This window comes from Nerophis lumbriciformis, linkage group LG10, assembly GCF_033978685.3.
Source record: "Nerophis lumbriciformis linkage group LG10, RoL_Nlum_v2.1, whole genome shotgun sequence".
In the NCBI taxonomy this organism is placed as follows: domain Eukaryota; kingdom Metazoa; phylum Chordata; class Actinopteri; order Syngnathiformes; family Syngnathidae; genus Nerophis; species Nerophis lumbriciformis.
The window spans coordinates 44,625,751-44,647,578 of record NC_084557.2 but is presented as its reverse complement, the minus strand read 5'-3'; the positions used below and the strand labels follow the sequence as shown (position 1 = coordinate 44,647,578).

The following is a 21,828-nucleotide window of genomic DNA, read 5'->3' as shown; positions in this document are numbered from 1 at the left end:
TGCGATGAAACAACACACACACACACACTTGGCTCTCGTGTTATGTCTTCACTAATAGCCGCAATGTTTTGCTTACCCCCTCCGCACCACTGACCGTGACGTTTATTGTTCTACGCCAGCTATAACGTGAGGTGTCCCAACTCGTGCGGGGTTGGGTTACGACTTTAACGTCCTGCACAGACGCTGGCATTGTTGACGTGACACCTGCAGGCATTAAAAGAGCAGTCTGATAGATGTCCTTGCTTCTTGATGTAATACGTCGTAAAAAAAAAGGAGCTGTAATCAGCGGTGAAGCCCCGCCATGCTTAAATACATGAAACTGAAGCAAGATGCTTGCAGCTCTGTTTTTCTGCTTGGCACCACGTTTACAAGGATGGCACGCTTCCACGCCGACCCTCCTACCCGCGTTTTCCCTAAAGTTGTCTCCCCCTCTCCGATATGGAGGTTTGTTGGGAACACACCAAGTTTACGACCCTTAATGAAAACAAGACAGTGACTGGAAAGCAAGCGAGCGAGACACAGTGTTCTTTTTCTTAATGCGTGAGTTTTTGTTTGCTGCCCAATAAATATATTTCTAAATAAATCAAGAAGCCATTTTGGCTTGTGAGCGCGATCATACTTAATAAGTCCGACATGACAATAATAAAGACAACTACAGAGACATTAGAGGATTGGTAGTTTTTGGGAAGTACATATGAGTTTTTTCAATGCATAAATATATCAGTTTTTATGAGCACTTTGATATAGTGCTGTTCCACACCATTACAGACCATAATAACAAACATATTGTTACATTAATACCTCCCTGAAAACGTCAATCAAAATGATTACTGTATAGCGTGTAAGGCACACCTAAAATCCTTTCATTTTCTCAAAACTCGACAAATGTACAGATTGATTCTGGTTGTGCTTGCCGACCTACAAGCAATTTCATTTGGTACATCAGAATCAGAATCAGAATCAGAATCAGAATCAGAATCAGCTTTATTGTCATTGCGCAAGGTAACGAGATTGAGGCCATTCCGTACAGTGCGATGTGTGCATGCTAGAAAAACAATGTGCAAATATATACAAATATAAAAAATGTAGAAGTGCAATGAATATGGTGTGAAATGAATGTATACATGAAAAAACAAAACAAAAACAGGGTGGTTGGTGGAATGGGTTATTGCACCGAAGAGAAGGCAGTTATGTGGGACAATGGGGCAGTCCGTTCAGGATGGTTATGGCCCTGGGGAAGAAGCTGTTCTTTAGCCTGTTTGTTTTGGTTTTAATGCACCTGTAGCGCTTCCCAGAGGGCAGCAGGTGGAACAAGTCAGAGCCAGGGTGGGTGCTGTCTTTGATGATGGCACTGGCTCTGTTGAGGCAGCGGGAGGTGTAGATGTCCGTCAGAGAGGGGAGAGGGCGGCCGATGATCTTCTGAGCCGTCTTGACCACTCTTTGCAGCCTCTCCCTGTCTGCTGCAGTGCAGCTGCCGTACCATACCGTAATACAGTAGGTCAGCAGGCTCTCGATGGACGAGCGGTAGAAGGTCAGCAGCAGGTCAGGCTTCAGGTTGTACTTCCCGAGGACTCTAAGGAAGTGTAGCCGCTGCTGAGCCTTCTTGATGATTCATGTGGTGTTGACTGTCCAGGAGAAGTCATTAGAGATGTGGACTCCAAGGTACCTGAAGGTGTGGACCCTCTCTACACGCTCGCCGTTGATGTAGAGGGGGGCAGGGTCGGTGCTGCTCCTCCTGAAGTCGACGATGATCTCTCTGGTCTTGCTGGTGTTGAGAGCGAGGTTGTTCTCCGAAGACCAGGCCGTCAGCTTCAGGACCTCCTCTCTGTAGGCAGCCTCGTCACCCCTGGAGATGAGCCCGACCACTGTGGTATCGTCGGCAAACTTGACGGTAAGGTTGTCACTGTGGGCCGGACTGCAGTCATGGGTGTAAAGGCAGTAGAGGAGGGGGCTCAGCACACAGCCCTGTGGGGAGCCGATGCTCAGCGTGCGGGAGGATGAGAGGTGCGGGCCAAGTCTCACATTCTGGGGTCGGTCCGTTAGGAAGTCCCTTATCCAGGCGTTTGTGAGAGGGGGGAGGCCAAGAGTGTCCAGTTTATTGCAGAGTCTGTCCGGGATTATTGTATTGAAGGCAGAGCTATAGTCCACAGAGAGCATCCGGACGTAGCTCTGCTGGTGCTCCAGGTGGTTCAGAGCAGAGTGGAGAGCAACAGCGATGGCGTCCTCTGTGGACCTGTTCGCCCGGTATGCGAACTGGTGGGGGTCGAAGTCTGGAGGGATATGGTCCTTGATGTGCTGGAGAACAAGTCGCTCGAAGCACTTCATGATTACCGGAGTGAGGGCCACTGGTCGGTAATCATTCAGGCTGGTGATGGGAGACTTCTTCGGCACTGGGATTATTGTAGATGACTTCAGGCAGGATGGGATGACTGCCTGAGCCAGGGAGAGGTTGAAGATCCTGGTGAGGGGGGGAGCGAGCTGGTGGGCGCACGTCCTGAGCACCTTTCCAGGTACTCCGTCTGGTCCGGTAGCCTTCCTGGGGTTCACAGCCAGGAGCACTCGTCTGACACTGTGCTCCTGTACAGTGAGTGGAGTGGCGCCGGAGCCCGGTGGGGGCGGGGGCAGGGCTGGAGCAGATGAGTGTCGCTGGGGGGTTTCAAAACGGGCAAAGAAACAGTTAAGCTCCTCTGCCAGTGTCGCACTCTGATCCGCAGTTGTCATATTGCAGCCTCTGAAGTTCGTGATGTCATGAATGCCCCGCCACACCTCCCGTGAGTTTTTGCTGGACAGATGGGACTCTATGCACCTCCTGTGGTCCGCCTTTGCTTTTTTAATCCCTCTCTTCAGGTCGGCTCTAGCAACACTGTACAGTGCCCTGTCCCCTGACCTGAAGGCTGCGTCGCGGGCCCTGAGGAGTGTGCGGACCTGGCTGGTCATCCAGGGTTTCTTGTTGGGGTAAACCCGGATGGTTTTTTCCACAGTCACATTCCCGATGCAGAACTTTATGTAGTCCAGCACCGTTCCTGTGGCTGTCTCCAGCTCCTGTTGTTGGAAGAGGTCCCAGTCTGTGTGTTGGAAGCAGTCCTGAAGTTTGGGGAGTGCATCGTCAGGCCAGGTCATAACAGTCTTTGTGATAGGCCTGGCCTGGCGTCTGATGGGGGTGTAGGTAGGAGAGAGCAGGAGGGAAAGATGGTCTGACTGTCCAAGCTGGGAGAGGGGTGTAGCTCTGTACGCGTGCTTTATGTTGGTATACACATGGTCCAGGGTGTTCTTGCCCCTTGTAGAACACTTCACGTGCTGGTAGAACTTAGGGAGTACAGTCTTCAGATTGGCCTTATTAAAATCCCCTGCTATGATATGAACACCGTCGGGGTGGGCCCGCTGCTGTTCGTTGACGGTGTTCAGCAGAAGAGAGAGCGCTGTGTTTACTTTGGCGTCCGGTGGAATATACACAGCCGTGATGATAACAACAGACAGCTCTCTCGGGAGAAAAAAAGGCCGACATCTAACAGACATGTACTCCACGTCCGGGCAACAGTGCTGTTCAGTGATTGTCCCGTTGTTACACCAGTTCTCATGCACGTAGATACAGAGCCCCCCTCCTCTGCTCTTACCGGAGTCCTTAGTTCTGTCCCGGCGGAGCAGAGTGCGTCCGGCTAGCTGCATGCTAGCATCGGGTATTTCCGGGTGAAGCCAGGTTTCGGTGATAATCATAGCACAACAGTCCCGAACATAGCGGTTTCCAGCAAGTTGTAACTCCAGGTCGTCCATCTTCTGTACAAGGGATCTGGCATTAAAGAGGAACAGGCTCGGTAGAGGTGGCTTGTGGGGTTGTTTCCTAAGCCTGAGCAAGACGCCGGACCTGCGGCCACGCTTCTGCTTCCTCTCCCTCCTCCGTCTACGCCGTCTCCCAGACCCGACAACAAACCACGGAGAGCCCTGTGCTCTCGCTATGTCATCTGGGATGTTGTGCTCGTGGTGAAAGTCGCTCGAAACAGATATCTGGTGCGAGTTACCGATATCCAAGAGTGACTGGCGGGTGTACCGGGTGTTTGCAGTACAGGTGGTGCACAAAAGGAAAAAAAACATGAAGGAAGAAGGAAGAAAGAGCACTGAAATGGAGAGCCGTAAGCCGCTGCGTCTGTGCGCGCCGCCATCTTGGGGGAAAAATGATAAGTGTGACCAGTAGATGGCAGTCACACATAAGAGATACAGTATGTGTGGACTGCAATATGATAGCAGTCACACACAAAAGATAAGTGTGGACTGCAATACGCTTCTCAGGGCTACCGCGCATGCTCGTCACTATCGTTGCATGCTGGGTAGTGTAGTTGTTATATTTGCTAGCTCATAACATCACATTAAGAGACACGCTTACGCGCTTAATTCAATACTCGCCGTCATTCCGGGTGGATTGACAAAAGACCTCCAGCCGCTAGATATTGGTGTCAACAGGGCATTCGAAGCTAGACTGCTAACTGCGTGGGAACAGTGGATGACAGAAGGCGAACACACCTTCACTAAGACAGGCAGACAGCGCCGGACGACATACGCCAACATCTGCCAGTGGATTGTAAATGCCTGGGCAGATATTTCGGTCACAACTGTGGTCCGAGCTTTCCGGAAGGCAGGATTCACAGAACTGCTGGACAACAGTGACACTGACTCCGATGACTTCGACGAGACGGAGCCGGCCATTTTGGATCCCACATTTGCCCCACTTTTCAATTCGGACACCGAAGACGAAGAATTCGAGGGATTTACGAATGAAGAATAACTTCAGAAAGTGAGCGCTATGTTTATTTTGTGTGTTGTGACATTAACGTTCGAGCAACATTATGTTGCTATTGCTCTGCACTATTTTGAATTTTACTATGTTTGTGATTGCACATTTGCGTACATTTTGGGAGTGAACAGAGTTGTTAGAACGCTGGTTTTTAATATATTATTAAAGTTTGACTGACCTATCTGACTGTTTTTTTGACATTCCTTTAGCGCAGTTAGATGCGGCTTACAACACGGGGCGGCTTATAGGTGGACAACGTTTTGAAATATGCCGTTCATTGAAGGCGCGGCGTATAACCCAGGGCGCCTTATGGTGCGGAAAGTACGGTATACGTAGACTGCAATATGATGGCAGTCTCACATAAGAGATACGTGTAGACTGCAATATGATAGCAGTCACACATAAGAGATATGTATAGACTGCAATATAATGGCAGTCACACATAAGATATATGTGTAGACTCCAATACAATGGCAGTCACACATAAGAGATTCGTGTAGACTGCACTATGATGGCAGTCACACATAAAAGATATGTGTAGACTGCAATACGATGGCAGTCACACATAAGAGATACGTATAGACTGCAATATAATGGCAGTCGCACATAAGAGATATGTGTAGACTGCAGTACGATGGCAGTCGCACATAAGAGATTCGTGTAGACTGCAATATGATGGCAGTCACACATAAAAGATATGTGTAGACTGCAATACGATGGCAGTCACACATAAGAGATACGTATAGACTGCAATATAATGGCAGTCGCACATAAGAGACATGTGTAGACTGCAGTACGATGGCAGTCGCACATAAGAGATTCGTGTAGACTGCAATATGATGGCAGTCACACATAAGAGATTTGTGTAGACTGCAATACGATGGCAGTCACACATAACAGATACGTGTAGACTGCAATATGATAGCAGTCACACATAAGAGATATGTATAGACTGCAATATAATGGCAGTCATACATAAGATATATGTGTAGACTGCAATACGATGGCAGTCACACATAAGAGATATGTGTAGACTGCACTATGATGCAGTCACACAAAAGAGATATGTGTAGACTGCAACACGATGGCAGTCACACATAAGATATTCGTGTAGACTGCAATATGATGGCAGTCACACATAAGAGATTCGCGTAGACTGCAATACGATGGCAGACACACATAAGAGATATGTGTAGACTGGACTAAGATGGCAGTCACATATAAGAGATACGTGTTGACTGCAATATGATGGCAGTCACACATAAGAGATATGTATAGACTGCAATATTTTGGCAGTCACGCATAAGAGATGTGTGTAGACTGCAATATGATGGCAATCGCACATACGAGATGTGTGTAGACTGCAATATGATGGCAGTCGCGCATAAGAGATGTGTGTAGACTGCAATATGATGGCAGGCGCACATACGAGATATGTGTAGATTGCAATATGATGGCAGTCACACATAAGAGATATGTGTAGACTGCAAAATGATGGAATTCACACGAAAAAGATACGTGTAGACTGCAATACGATGGCAGTCACACATAAGAGATATGTGTAGACTGCAATACGATGGCAGTCACACATAAGAGATAGGTGTAGACTGCAATACTATTGCAGTCACACATACGCTATATGTGTAGACTGCAATATGATGGCAGTCACACATAAGAGATATGTGTACACTGCAATATGATGGCAGTCACACATAAGAGATATGTGTAGACTACAATATGATGGCAGTCACACATAAGAGATACGTGTAGACTGCAATATGATGGCAGTCACACATACATAAGAGATATGTGTAGACTGCAATACGATGGCAGTCACAGATAAGAGATACGTGTAGACTGCAATATGATGGCAGTCTCACATAAGAGATATGTGTAGACTGCAATACGATGGCAGTGACACATAAGAGATATATGTCGACTGCAATACGATGGCAGTCTCACATAAAAGATATGTGTAGACTGCAATACGATGGCAGTCACACATAAGAAATACGTGTACACTGCAATATGATGGCAGTCGCACATAACAGATACGTGCAGACTGCAATACGATGGCAGTCACACATAAGAGATACGTGTAGACTGCAATATGATGGCAGTCACACATAATATATATGTGTATCTCTTATGTGTATGTGTATCTCTTATGTGAGATATTTGTATCTCTTATGTGTGTTATGTGTAGACTGCAATATGATGGCAGTCACACAAAAGAGATACATGTAGACTGCAATATGATGGCAGTCACACATAAGAAATATGTGTAGACTGCACTATGATGGCAGTCACACATAAGAGATATGTGTAGACTGCAATATGATGGCAGTCACACATAAGAGATATGTGTAGACTGCCATGCGATGGCAGTCACACATAAGAGTAAGTGTAGACTGCAATATGATGGCAGTCTGACTTAAGAGATACGTGTAGACTGCAATACGATGGCAGTGACACATAAAAGAAATGTGTAGACTGCTATATAATGGCAGTCACACATAAGAGATACGTGTAGACTGCAATACGATGGCAGTCACACATAATAGATACGTGTAAACTGCAATACGATGGCAGTCACACATAAGAGATGCGTGTAGACTGCAAAATGATGGCAGTCACACATAAGAGATATGTGTGGACTGCAATACGATGGCAGTCACACATAAGAGATATGTGTAGACCGCAATATGATGGCAGTCGCACATAAGATATGCGTGTAGACTGCAATATGATGGCAGTCGCACATAAGAGATACGTGTAGACTGCAATATAACTCAAGTAAACAACACCAAAATGTTATATGTTCCATTGAAAATATAAAACATTACACACCGCGCTGAAAAATCTATCAAAATGTTTTTGGTAAGCTCCAAAGTCGCACCGCTTGATGGATTGTACTGTGTTTCAACATAGGAGTATTATTATGGTGTGTGTATAAGGTAAGACATATTATCTGGCGTTTTGTTTTGCAATATTATGCAAAACCAACTTTTCTTACCTTCCGGTACCTGCTGATGTGTATTTGGGATCTGCATAAGTCCTGAAAATTTGAGCGCTTCCGCCTTTGTAGTCCGTGTCGACACCGAAGTCGATAAGCTTCTTCTTTTTCTCTATCTTCTTGTTATGGGACATTCATCCTCCGCTGTTGCCATTTCTAATATAAAGTAGTGTAAAGTTCTTACTTATACCTGTCAGTAAACTCACCATGAAAGCACTAAAACATAGCGGTGAAATGTTATGGCTTATATGACTATATCAGCACTTTCTGTGCTATGATGTCGTCTTTAACATGTGTGTGTAAAATTATTTAAAAAATAATGGGAAAAACAATGTGTTGGGTGCAAGTTTTGTGAATTATTTGAGTCACTTTATAATCCGTCTCCACGCCCTGGGAATGAATTTCCCTCTTTAATTCTCACGCTCTCGCCTTATCTCGCCATCTCCGTTTTTAGTCAGATAAGGCTTTTTGTCCGTATCATTGCTTTTCTCTACAAATTGCAGCACAATTAGTCAACCAAATTGCTCATTTGATGTAAATCTCCTTAGTTTTGTGCTTCATCCGAGTGGTGGGGGCTTGGGGGGGTGGGAGTTTCATTAATAACATACAGTATGTGTTTATATCATCCTGTTAGGTGAAATGTTTAATGGACTTTCCATAGTTAATATAATAGCATGTTAATACATAAAATGGATCCATTTGTCAATGTAAAAATGGTGTAATGTGAATTTTATGTATATGTATATTGTGAAGTACATTTATATAGCGCTTTTCTCTAGTGACTCAAAGCGCTTTTACATAGTGAAACCCAATATCTAAGCTACATTTAAACCAGTGTGGGTGGCACTGGGAGCAGGTCTGTAAAGTGTCTTGCCCAAGGACACAAGGGCAGTGACAAGGATGGCGATAGCGGGGATCGAACCTGGAACCGGCCAAGCGATACCGCCCATTATATAAATATATATATATATATATATATATATATATATGCAAGGTTGAGTCGCGGGGGCAGCAGCCTAAGCAGGGAAGCCTGGGCTTCCCCCCACAGCCACTTCGTCCAGCTCTTCCCGGGGGATCCCAAGGGTTCCCAGGCCAGCTGGGAGACATAGTGTATATATATATATATATATATATATATATATACAAACCCTGTTTCCATATGAGTTGGAAAATTGTGTTAGATGTAAATATAAACGGAATACAATGATTTGCAAATCATTTTCAACCCATATTCAGTTGAATATGCTACAAAGACAACATATTTGATGTTCAAACTGATAAACTTTTTTTTTTTTTTTGCCAAATGATCATTAACTTTACAATTTGATGCCAGCAACACGTGACAAAGAAGTTGGGAAAGGTGGCAATAAATACTGATAAAGTTGAGGAATGCTCATCAAACACTTATTTGGAACATCCCACAGGTGTGCAGGCTAATTGGGAACAGGTGGGTGCCATGATTGGGTATAAAAACAGCTTCCCAAAAAATGCTCAGTCTTTCACAAGAAAGGATGTGGCGAGGTACACCCCTTTGTCCACAACTGCGTGAGCAAATAGTCAAACAGTTTAAGAACAACATTTCTCAAAGTGCAATTGCAAGAAATTTAGGGATTTCAACATCTACGGTAAATAATATCATCAAAAGGTTCAGAGAATCTGGAGAAATAACTTCACGTAAGCGGCATGGCCGGAAACCAACATTGAATGACCGTGACCTTCCATCCATCAGACGGCACTGTATCAAAAACCGACATCAATCTCTAAAGGATATCACCACATGGGCTCAGGAACACTTCAGAAAACCACTGTCACTAAATACAGTTGGTCGCTACATCTGTAAGTGCAAGTTAAAGCTCTACTATGCAAAGCGAAAGCCATTTATCAACAACATCCAGAAACGCCGCCGGCTTCTCTGGGCCCGAGATCATCTAAGATGGACTCATGCAAAGTGGAAAAGTGTTCTGTGGTCTGACGAGTCCACATTTCAAATTGTTTTTGGAAATATTCGACATTGTGTCCTCCGGACCAAAGGGGAAGCGAACCATCCAGACTGTTATCGACGCAAAGTTCAAAAGCCAGCATCTGTGATGGTATGGGAGTGCATTAGTGCCCAAGACATGGGTAACTTACACATCTGTGAAGGCACCATTAATGCTGAAAGGTACATACAGGTTTTGGAACAACATATGCTGCCATCTAAGCGCCCTCTTTTTCATGGACGCCACAGCTTATTTCAGCAAGACAATGCCAAGCCACATTCAGCACGTGTTACAACAGCGTGGCTTCGTGAAAAAAGAGTGCTGGTACTTTCCTGGCTCACCTGCAGTCCAGACCTGTCTCCCATCGAAAATGTGTGGCACATTATGAAGTGTAAAATACCACAGCGGAGACCCCGGACTGTTGAACGACTGAAGCTCCACATAAAACAAGAATGGGAAAGAATTCCACTTTCAAAGCTTCAACAATTAGTTTCCTCAGTTCCCAATCGTTTATTGAGTGTTGTTAAAAGGAAAGGCCATGTAACACAGTGGTGAACATGCCCTTTCCCAACTACTTTGGCACGTGTTGCAGCCATGAAATTCTAAGTTAATTATTATTTGGATTTGCAAATCATTGTATTCCGTTTATATTTACATCTAACACAATTTCCCAACTCATATGGAAACGGGGTTTGTATAGCCGTCATATTATTCTGTTGCAAGCCAGGTGAACAGGTAAGGCCAAATTTATTTGTGGTAGTCCACTACACATAAATGAATGTATGGGAAACACTGATATATACAACTCAATACCAATCCTACATAAAACCCATCTTATCTAAAGGTAAAGACTCACCTTTATAATCAGGCTTTTTGCTAAACATCTGTTTATCTTAATCATTAATATGTCTACTATTATTCTCTGAATGTTAAGTTTTTATGAACCTATTAATGTAATATTTATATTATTTATATTTACAGTTTAACCTATATTTTATCATATGTTTTATACTATATAACAGTCGTGGTCAAAAGTTTACATACACTTGTAAAGAACATCATGTCATGGCTGTCTTGAGTTTCCAACATACTTGCCAACCCTCCCGGATTTTCCGGGAGACTCCCGAAATTCAGCGCCTCTCCCGAAAACCTCCCGGGACAAATTTTCTCCCGAAAAACTCCCGAAATTCAGGCGGACCTGAGTGACAACACACAACAACAGTGTCTACCGTAAAGCAGTTCGTCTGCCGTAAACAGCAATGTTGTGACACTCTTAAACAGGACAATACTGCCATCTACTGTACATGCATATGTGACCCACCCATAATGTGTCACATTTTTGTGTTGATTTATTTATTTTATTTTGTGGTTTGAATTCGTTTTTTGGAGCTGTCATTACACATTTATCAGTATTCACATTGGTCAGTAGGGGGCAGTAGGGCGTTTCTTCCCAATTGAACGCTATCACCTGCAGACCGGAAGTGTCTTGTCATTCTGATGAGCGCGACCAGTCTGTGAACAATTGAAACGTCCTGTGTGCTTTTTCCTCCTCTATAACAGGTTAGTTTTGGTGAATCAACTCACTGAATAATATCCATGTGATCTTTATAAGTTTAAGTACACATTCTGATGGTGGAGCCTAACTCTAAAGTGTTTGTGAGTTGTAGTTTGTAAATGAACACTGAAATTCAAGTATTTATTTTATTTATTTATATATATATATATATATATATATATATATATATATATATATATATATATATATATATATATATATATATATATATATATATATATATATATATATATATGTCTTAATAAGGTTATCCAAAAAATAGTATATATATATATATATATATATATATATATACATACAGGTAAAAGCCAGTAAATTAGAATATTTTGAAAAACTTGATTTATTTCAGTAATTGCATTCAAAAGGTGTAACTTGTACATTATATTTATTCATTGCACACAGACTGATGCATTCAAATGTTTATTTCATTTAATTTTGATGATTTGAAGTGGCAACAAATGAAAATCCAAAATTCCGTGTGTCATAAAATTAGAATATTACTTAAGGCTAATACAAAAAAGGGATTTTTAGAAATGTTGGCCAACTGAAAAGTATGAAAATGAAAAATATGAGCATGTACAATACTCAATACTTGGTTGGAGCTCCTTTTGCCTCAATTACTGCGTTAATGCGGCGTGGCATGGAGTCGATGAGTTTCTGGCTCTGCTCAGGTGTTATGAGAGCCCAGGTTGCTCTGATAGTGGCCTTCAACTCTTCTGCGTTTTTGGGTCTGGCATTCTGCATCTTCCTTTTCACAATACCCCACAGATTTTCTATGGGGCTAAGGTCAGGGGAGTTGGCGGGCCAATTTAGAACAGAAATACCATGGTCCGTAAACCAGGCACGGGTAGATTTTGCGCTGTGTGCAGGCGCCAAGTCCTGTTGGAACTTGAAATCTCCATCTCCATAGAACAGGTCAGCAGCAGGAAGCATGAAGTGCTCTAAAACTTGCTGGTAGACGGCTGCGTTGACCCTGGATCTCAGGAAACAGAGTGGACCGACACCAGCAGATGACATGGCACCCCAAACCATCACTGATGGTGGAAACTTTACACTAGACTTCAGGCAACGTGGATCCTGTGCCTCTCTTGTCTTCCTCCAGACTCTGGGACCTCGATTTCCAAAGGAAATGCAAAATTTGCATGGTTGGGTGATGGTTTGGGGTGCCATGTCATCTGCTGGTGTCGGTCTACTCTGTTTCCTGAGATCCAGGGTCAACGCAGCCGTCTACCGGCAAGTTTTAGAGCACTTCATGCTTCCTGCTGCTGACCTGCTCTATGGAGATGGAGATTTCAAGTTCCAACAGGACTTGGCGCCTGCACACAGCGCAAAATCTACCCGTGCCTGGTTTACGGACCATGGTATTTCTGTTCTAAATTGGCCCGCCAACTCCCCTGACCTTAGCCCCATAGAAAATCTGTGGGGTATTGTGAAAAGGAAGATGCAGAATGCCAGACCCAAAAACGCAGAAGAGTTGAAGGCCACTATCAGAGCAACCTGGGCTCTCATAACACCTGAGCAGTGCCAGAAACTCATCGACTCCATGCCACGCCGCATTAACGCAGTAATTGAGGCAAAAGGAGCTCCAACCAAGTATTGAGTATTGTACATGCTCATATTTTTCATTTTCATACTTTTCAGTTGGCCAACATTTCTAAAAATCCCTTTTTTGTATTAGCCTTAAGTAATATTCTAATTTTGTGACACACGGAATTTTGGATTTCCATTTGTTGCCACTTCAAATCATCAAAATTAAATGAAATAAACATTTGAATGCATCAGTCTGTGTGCAATGAATAAATATAATGTACAAGTTACACCTTTTGAATGCAATTACTGAAATAAATCAAGTTTTTCAAAATATTCTAATTTACTGGCTTTTACCTGTATATATATATATATATATATATATATATATATATACATATATATATATATATATATATATATATATATATATATATATATGTAGCTAGAATTCACTGAAAGTCAAGTATTTCTTATATATATATATATCTTAACCACGCCCCCAACCACGCCCCCCGCCCCACCCCCGACCACGCCCCCACCTCCCGAAATCGGAGGTCTCAAGGTTGGCAAGTATGGTTTCCAATCATTTCTACAACTCTTATTTTTTTGTGATAGAGTGATTGGAGCACATACTTGTTGGTCACGAAAAATATTCATTAAGTTTGCTTCTTTTATGAATTTATTATGGGTCTACTGAAAATGTGAGCAAATATGCTGGGTCAAAAGTATACATACAGCATTAATATTTGGTCAATTGGCAAGTTTCACTGTGCATGAAAAGTGCTCTATAAATCAAATTAGATTTGATGTGAAGTATCTGTATGTACGTATGTAACTTACGAAAAAAGGCACACACATGAATCATTCTTTCTAAAGGTTATTTCCACTTGCATCATTCAGTGTTTGGATTTGATTCCACAGACACGCCTCTTAAAAGAACGACGGTGGAAACCAGCGAGTGCTACCAGGGGAAGGGAGAAGCTTACAGGGGGACGGTGGACATGACTCCCACAGGGCTCACCTGCCAACGCTGGGACTCTCAGTACCCCCACAACCACTCCTTCATCCCGCAGGCATACACTTGCAAGTGAGTGCGCCGTTCACTCCGGCCCCCGGGGCTCTTTCACACACTGCATGATATATATCTCCTTTCTCTGCTTTCCAGGGATCTGAGGGAAAACTACTGTCGGAACCCAGATGGCCGACAATCCCCGTGGTGCTTCACGACGGACCCGAGAGTCCGCATAATGTTGTGCACCAACATCCCCCAGTGTGGCTCCCAGAACAAGCCCGGTGAGAGACGGTCTTGCCACTGAAAATAGAAAAATCAGCGGTATTTTAGCCTTCATTGGGTAGAACTAGAGTACATATAGCATGAGAGCCCGAACTACGCAACGTAGACTGTGGCCGTGGTTTCCCCCCTTTAAGTCCCAGTGGAGATATGTGGCCCTGTCGGACTGTGGGAAGGCTTCGCCACCACGCCTAACACAAACAAAGTCTGACAGCAGCACAAGATTGTCAGTTCTCACTGGACACTGACTGATGGACTGGAATTATTACAGTACATGCATGGGATTCTGGGCTGAGCCAGACCTTTTGGAGCAAGGCTATGGCTGCACACAAACATATAGACCAGTGAAGTTGTCACGTTGTGTAAATGGTAAATAAAAACAGAATACAATGATTTGCAAATCCTTTTCAACTTATATTCAATTGAATAGACTGCAAATATTATTTCATGTTTGAACTAAGAAACTTAATTTTTTTGTTTTGCAAATACTCATTAACTTAGAATTTAATGGCCTTTCCTTTTAACAACACTCAGTTAACGTTTGGGAACTCAGGAGACCAATTTTTGAATCTTTTCAGGTGGAATTCTTTCCCATTCTTGCTTGATGTACAGCTTAAGTTGTTCAACAGTCCGGGGGTCTCCGTTGTGGTATTTTAGGCTTCATAATGCGCCACACATTTTCAATGGGAGACAGGTCTGGACTACAGGCAGGCCAGTCTAGTACCCGCACTCTTTTACTATGAAGCCACGTTGATGTAACACTTAACTGGCATTGTCTTGCTGAAATAAGCAGGGGCGTCCATGGTATCGTTGCTTGGATGGCAACATATGTTGCTCCAAAACCTGTATATGCCTTTCAGCATTAATGGTGCCTTCACAGATGTGTAAGTTACCCATGTCTTGGGCACTAATACACCCCCATACCATCACAGATGCTGGCTTTTCAACTTTGCGCCTAAAACAATCCGGATGATTCTTTTCCTCTTTGGTCCGGAAGACACGACGTCCACAGTTTCCGAAAACAATTTGAAATGTGGACTCGTCAGACCACAGAACACTTTTCCACTTTGTATCAGTCCATCTTAGATGAGCTCAGGGCCAGCAAAGCCGACGGCGTTTCTGGGTGTTGTTGATAAACGGTTTTCGCCTTGCAAAGGAGAGTTTTAAGTTGTACTTACATATGTAGCGACCAACTGTAGTTACTGACAGTGGGTTTCTGAAGTGTTCCTGAGCCCATGTGGTGATATCCTTTACACACTGATGTCACTTGTTGATGCAGTACAGCCTGAGGGATGGAAGGTCACGGGCTTAGCTGCTTAGATGCAGTGATTTCTCCAGATTCTCTGAACCCTTTGATGATATTACGGACCGTAGATGGTGAAATCCCTAAATTCCTTGCAATAGCTGGTTGAGAAAGGTGTTTCTTAAACTGTTCAACAATTTGCTCACGCATTTGTTGACAAAGTGGTGACCCTCGCCCCATCCTTGTTTGTGAATGACTGAGCATTTCATGGAATCTACTTTTATACCCAATCATGGCACCCACCTGTTCCCAATTTGCCTGTTCACCTGTGGGATGTTCCAAATAAGTGTTTGATGAGCATTCCTCAACTTTATCAGTATTTATTGCCACCTTTCCCAACTTCTTTGTCACGTGTTGCTGGCATCATATTCTAAAGTTAATGATTATTTCCCCCAAAAAAAATGTTTATCAGTTTGAACATCAAATATGTTGTCTTTGTAGCATATTCAACTGAATATGGGTTGAAAATGATTTGCAAATCATTGTATTCCGTTTATATTTACATCAAACACAATTTCCCAACTCATATGGAAACGGGGTTTGTAAAAGCAGCTTCCATGAAATGCTCAGTCATTCACAAACAAGGATGGGGCGAGGGTCACCACTTTGTCAACAAATGCGTGAGCAAATTGCCCAACAGTTTAAGAACAGCATTTCTCAACCAGCTATTGCAAGGAATTTTGGGATTTCTGTTATGTACTGAGAAGGGAAGGAGGCGACAACCAAGGCAGAACTGCGGTTTACAAGGTTTATTTAAACCTTTGATGAGTATGTGGCGTGTGTATGCTACTCTAAGTGAATGGGTTTAGAAGATGTGTAGAATTAATTGTGTTAGTGTTACCAGGGGTTGTTGTCTGTGAGTGTTGGATGTATCCTTCATCAAATCAAGGGGGCAAGACGAAAAGGCAGTCCGTGTCCGAGCAGGGGTTGAGGATCGAGGAAGGCAGCTAGAGATCCGGATGGATGTCGAGAGGCAAAACACGATCACGGATGATGGGGAAGACAATGCAGAAGACACAAGGGACATAAACAAGGGAAACACGGAGAGAGTACAGAGAAGGCGAGCAAAGCACAAGGGAGGGGATGCCAGACATGATGCTTACTGGGAAGATGAGCGACGTTCTGGCAAAGGTTCCTTGGGTCCGCTGGTCTTTATGGCGCTACCTCTCATCAGGTCCAGGTGCGTTGATTCGCGATCGTCTGCAGGCTTGTCACTGCGTGAGCGTGCTGCGCTCAACGCGAGCAGGGGCGTGTCGGAGCGCGCTGCCAGCGGAGGTGCCGGAAAAAAACGGGTTCAAGCCCGCGCCGTGACAATTTCACCATCTACGGTCCGTAATATCATCGAAATTTTCAGAGAATCTAGAGAAATCACTCCACGTAAGCCATGACATTACGGACCTTCGATCCCTCAGGCAGTGCTGCATCAAAACGCAACATCAGTGTGTAAAGGATATCACCACATGGGCTCAGGAACATTTCAGAAAACCACTGTCAGTAACTACAGTTTGTCGCTACATCTGTAAGTGCAAGTTAAAACTCTACTATGCAACACCCAAAAACGCCCCCGAGCTCATCTAAAACGGACTGATGCAAAGTGTAAAAGTGTTCTGTGGTCTGACGAGTCCACATTTCAAATTGTTTTTGGAAACTGTGGACGTCGTGTCCTCCGGAACAAAGTGGAAAAGAACCATGCGGACAGTTATAGGCGCAAAGTTCAAAAGCCGGCATCTGTGATGGTATGCGGGTGTATTAGTGGCTCTTCATCCATCCACCTCACTGTCCCTTTATTTAAACTGTCCACCATGGGTGCCCGAGCTTTCAGCCGCTCTGCCCCACATCTTTGGAACTTTCTACCACCAGACCTTGGTAACTTAGACTCAATATCCCTCTTCAAATCAAGACTCAAAACACACCTATTCCTGACTGCTTATTCATTGTAATCATCTTTTCTTTTCTATCTTTGTTGTTGTTGTTTTTATCCAATTTAATTTTATTGTTTTGATTTTGAACGGTGTCCTTGAGTGCCCAGAAAGGCGCTTTATAAATAAAATGTATTATTATTATTATTATTATTATTAATAAAATGTATTATTATTAAGGCATGGGTAACTTGCACATCTGTAAAGGTGTCATGACTTGGTCCTGGGGTTTAGTTTTTCTAGAAGGCAACGGAAAGTTGGTTCGGGCGAGACGGGAATGTAAGTACATGATTTATTTAATATATCAAAAAAAAGTACAAACGAAAAGCGCGCACAGTGGCGGAGAACAAACTATGAAACCAAAAGACTATAGCATTAATAACAAAAACTTACTTGGCTTGGCCAAAAATTGCAGCATGAAGGATGGACATGAAAACAAGTGTCAGGAATGTACAGAGCATAAATGTGAGATGTCGCCAGAACGACAAAGTGAAAACAATGAACTTAAATACTATAGACCTGATTAGTGAAAGCAGGTGCGTGACTCAAAACGTGAAGCAGGTGCGTGACGTGACAGGTGAAAACTAATGGTTGCTATGGTGACAAAACAAAACAAAAGTGCACAAAAAGTCCAAAAACAAAACCGAACATAACTAAAACAAAACATGATCACACAGACATGACAGAAGGCACAAATAATGCTGAAAGGTACATGCAGGTTTTGGAGCAACATATGTTTCCATCCAAGCAACGTTATCATGGACGCCCCTGCTTATTTCAGCAAGACAATGCCAAGCCGTGTGTTACAACAGCGTGGCTACTTAGTAAAAGAGTGCGGGTACTAGACTGGCCTGCCTGGAGTCCAGACTTGTCTCCCATTGAAAATGTGCGGCGCACAACGAAGATTAAAATACCACAACGGAGAACCCAGACTTTGGAACAACTTAAGCTGTACGTCAAGCAAAAATGGGAAATAATTCCACCCGAAAAGCTTCAAAGCTGTATCTCTTCAGTTCCCAAACGTTTACTGAGTGTTGTTAAAAGGAAAGGCCATGTAACACAGTGGTAAAAATCCCCCTGTGACAACTTTTTTGCAACGTGTTGCTGCCATTAAATTCTAAGTTAATGATTATTTGCAAAACAAAATGAAGTTTCTCAGTTCAAACATTAAATATCTTGTCTTTGCAGTCTATTCAATTGAATATAAGTCGAAAAGGATTTGCAAATCATTGTATTCTCTTTTTATTTACAAATTACACAATGTGCCAACTTCACTGGTTTTGGGTTACGTAATTTCCTCGTGAGTTCCTATGAAAATACCGTAAGGTTTCCTATAGCAGTCTTTTTCAACCTTTTTCAACACTAGTGTGCCGTGAGATACAGTCTGGTGTGCCGTGGGAGATTATCTAATTTCACCTATTTGGGTTAAAAATATGTTTTGCAAACCAGTAATTATAGTCTGCAAATGATGTGTTGTTGTTGAGTGTCGGTGCTGTCTAGAGCTCGGCAGAGTAACCGTGTAATACTCTTCCATATCAGTAGGTGGCAGCAGGTAGCTAATTGCTTTGTAGATGTCTGAAACAGCGGGAGGCAGAGTGCAGATAAAAAGGTGTCTAATGCTTAAAACAAAAATAAACAAAAGGTGAGTGCCCCTAAGAAAAGTCATTGAAGCTATGCAGAACGAAACTAAAACTGAACTGGCTACAAAGTCAACAAAAACAGAATGCTGGACGACAGCAAAGACTTACTGTGGAGCAAAGATGGCGTCCACAATGTACATCCAAACATGACATGACAATCAACAATGTCCCCACAAAGAAGATTAAAAACAACTGAAATATTCTTGATTGCTAACACAAAGTATATACGGGAAATATCGCTCAAAGGAAGACATGAAACTGCTACAAGAAAATACCAAAAAAATAGGAGCGCAAGACAAGAAGTAAAACACTACACACAGGAAAACAGCAAAAAATACAAAATAAGTCTTGGCGTGATGTGACAGGTCGTGACAGTGCACCTACTTTGAGACAAGAGCTATACTGATGCATGCTTGGTTTATGGTTTAAAGTCATATCCAACAATTGCGAGAATGACTTTTTACTGTCTACTGAGATTCATTTTTTAGTGTTTTCTGCTGGTGGTGTGCCTCCGGATTTTTTCAATGCAAAAAATGTACCTTGGCTCAAAAAAGGTTGAAAAACACTGTTCTATAGATCTCATTACGGGTTGAAATCCAGTGAAAGCTATATAATTGAATCGCTTATTTATAAAGGGTTGTTTAAAGACTCTACAACAATGTCATAAACTTTGTCCTTCATTTTTCTTCAATTCAGATTGTTACGAAGGCTTCGGGGAAAAATACCGAGGAGAGCAATCCAGGACGAGATCAAACCTGCCCTGCGCTCCCTGGAGGGAACGCAGCAACAGGTGAGCCCAATCCATCTTTGTTTGAAATAGACACGAGCGTCCACCTTTAACGTCCTCTACGAGCTGTCGTCACGTCCGCTTTTCATCCATTCTAACAACGTGCCGGCCCAGTCACAAGATATGTGCGGCTTCTGCCATACAGGTTACACTGAGTGTGGCCGTATACACAACTTTAACACTGTTAGAAATATACGCCACACTGTGAGTCCACACCAAACAAGAATGACTAACACATTTCGGGAGAACATCCGCACCGTAACACAACATAAACACAACAGCACAAATACCCAGAATCCGTTGCAGCACTAACTCTTCCGGGACGCTACAAAATACACCCTCCTGCTGTGCTTTTGGTTAAGAATACATAAATAAAGTAGTTGTTCTGCAAGATTTTTACAACAAAGTTCTGCAAAAAAGTGATTTTAGATTGTAGGTGTTTTGGTTTATTTTTACCTTTTCCGTTCATAATTTGCTGTGTTTGTTGCATTTTTATTGCGTTTTGTTTGATTGTAAAATATGTCGATCGAGGAGGTGGTCTGAAAGTAAAACGAAAGAGAAGCGACCTTTATATCAAATCAAATCAAATCAACTTTATTTATAAAGCACATTTAAAATTTACCACAGGGGTAGCCAAAGTGCTGTACATTGGGCAGGTTAAAAGATAATACGAGAACCGAGCAAACACAACACAACACAAACAGAGCACGATAAAAAATGAATAAATAAAATAAATAGAACATAAAAACAGGTTCACAGCAGGTGTATTATGGGGCGCCATAGCAGGATGGATGTCACTCAGTGTTAAAAGCCATGGAATAAAAGTATGTTTTTAAGAGAGATTTAAAAACAGGAAGAGAGGGGGGGCCTGTCTGACACTCAGAGGTAGGTCGTTCCAGAGCTTGGGAGCAGCAGCGGCGAAAGCTCTGTCACCTCTAAGCTTCAGCCTTGTGTCTTGTTATATGTTGTTAATATTCCGTGTTTTATCATTCATAGTTAAAATTGTAAATCTCACATTTCCACATTGTCATGCGCATCCTGGGTATCTCATTTAGAAAAAAAATAAATACAAATTCAATTTAATTTTATATATATATATATATATATATATATACAGGTAAAAGCCAGTAAATTAGAATATTTTGAAAAAGTTGATTTATTTCAGTAATTGCATTCAAAAGGTGTAACTTGTACATTATATTTATTCATTGCACACAGACTGATGCATTCAAATGTTTATTTCATTTAATTTTGATGATTTGAAGTGGCAACAAATGAAAATCCAAAATTCCGTGTGTCACAAAATTAGAATATTACTTAAGGCTAATACAAAAAAGGGATTTTTAGAAATGTTGGCCAACTGAAAAGTATGAAAATGAAAAATATGAGCATGTACAATACTCAATACTTGGTTGGAGCTCCTTTTGCCTCAATTACTGCGTTAATGCGGCGTGGCATGGAGTCGATGAGTTTCTGGCACTGCTCAGGTGTTATGAGAGCCCAGGTTGCTCTGATAGTGGCCTTCAACTCTTCTGCGTTTTTGGGTCTGGCATTCTGCATCTTCCTTTTCACAATACCCCACAGATTTTCTATGGGGCTAAGGTCAGGGGAGTTGGCGGGCCAATTTAGAACAGAAATACCATAGTCCGTAAACCAGGCACGGGTACATTTTGCGCTGTGTGCAGGCGCCAAGTCCTGTTGGAACTTGAAATCTCCATCTCCATAGAGCAGGTCAGCAGCAGGAAGCATGAAGTGCTCTAAAACTTGCTGGTAGACGGCTGCGTTGACCCTGGATCTCAGGAAACAGAGTGGACCGACACCAGCAGATGACATGGCACCCCAAACCATCACTGATGGTGGAAACTTTACACTAGACTTCAGGCAATGTGGATCATGTGCCTCTCCTGTCTTCCTCCAGACTCTGGGACCTCGATTTCCAAAGGAAATGCAAAATTTGCATGGTTGGGTGATGGTTTGGGGTGCCCGGAGTTCTTTAAGGCT

General features: G+C 42.8%; 1 protein-coding gene across 2 annotated transcripts in view; it reads left to right on the top strand.

The window, feature by feature from the left end:
• Window positions 1-21,828, top strand: part of hgfb (hepatocyte growth factor b) — a 114,315-nt gene that overhangs the window by 59,220 nt on the left and 33,267 nt on the right. For both annotated transcript variants that reach the window (XR_009816100.2, XM_061969553.1), the window contains exons 8-10: window positions 13,809-13,974; window positions 14,053-14,180; window positions 19,737-19,830. Coding sequence is in view for 1 of the 2 variants with exons in the window: in XM_061969553.1 (XP_061825537.1) it covers window positions 13,809-13,974; window positions 14,053-14,180; window positions 19,737-19,830 (388 nt within the window). In the remaining variant the exon portion in view is untranslated. The remainder of the gene's footprint in view (window positions 1-13,808; window positions 13,975-14,052; window positions 14,181-19,736; window positions 19,831-21,828) is intronic.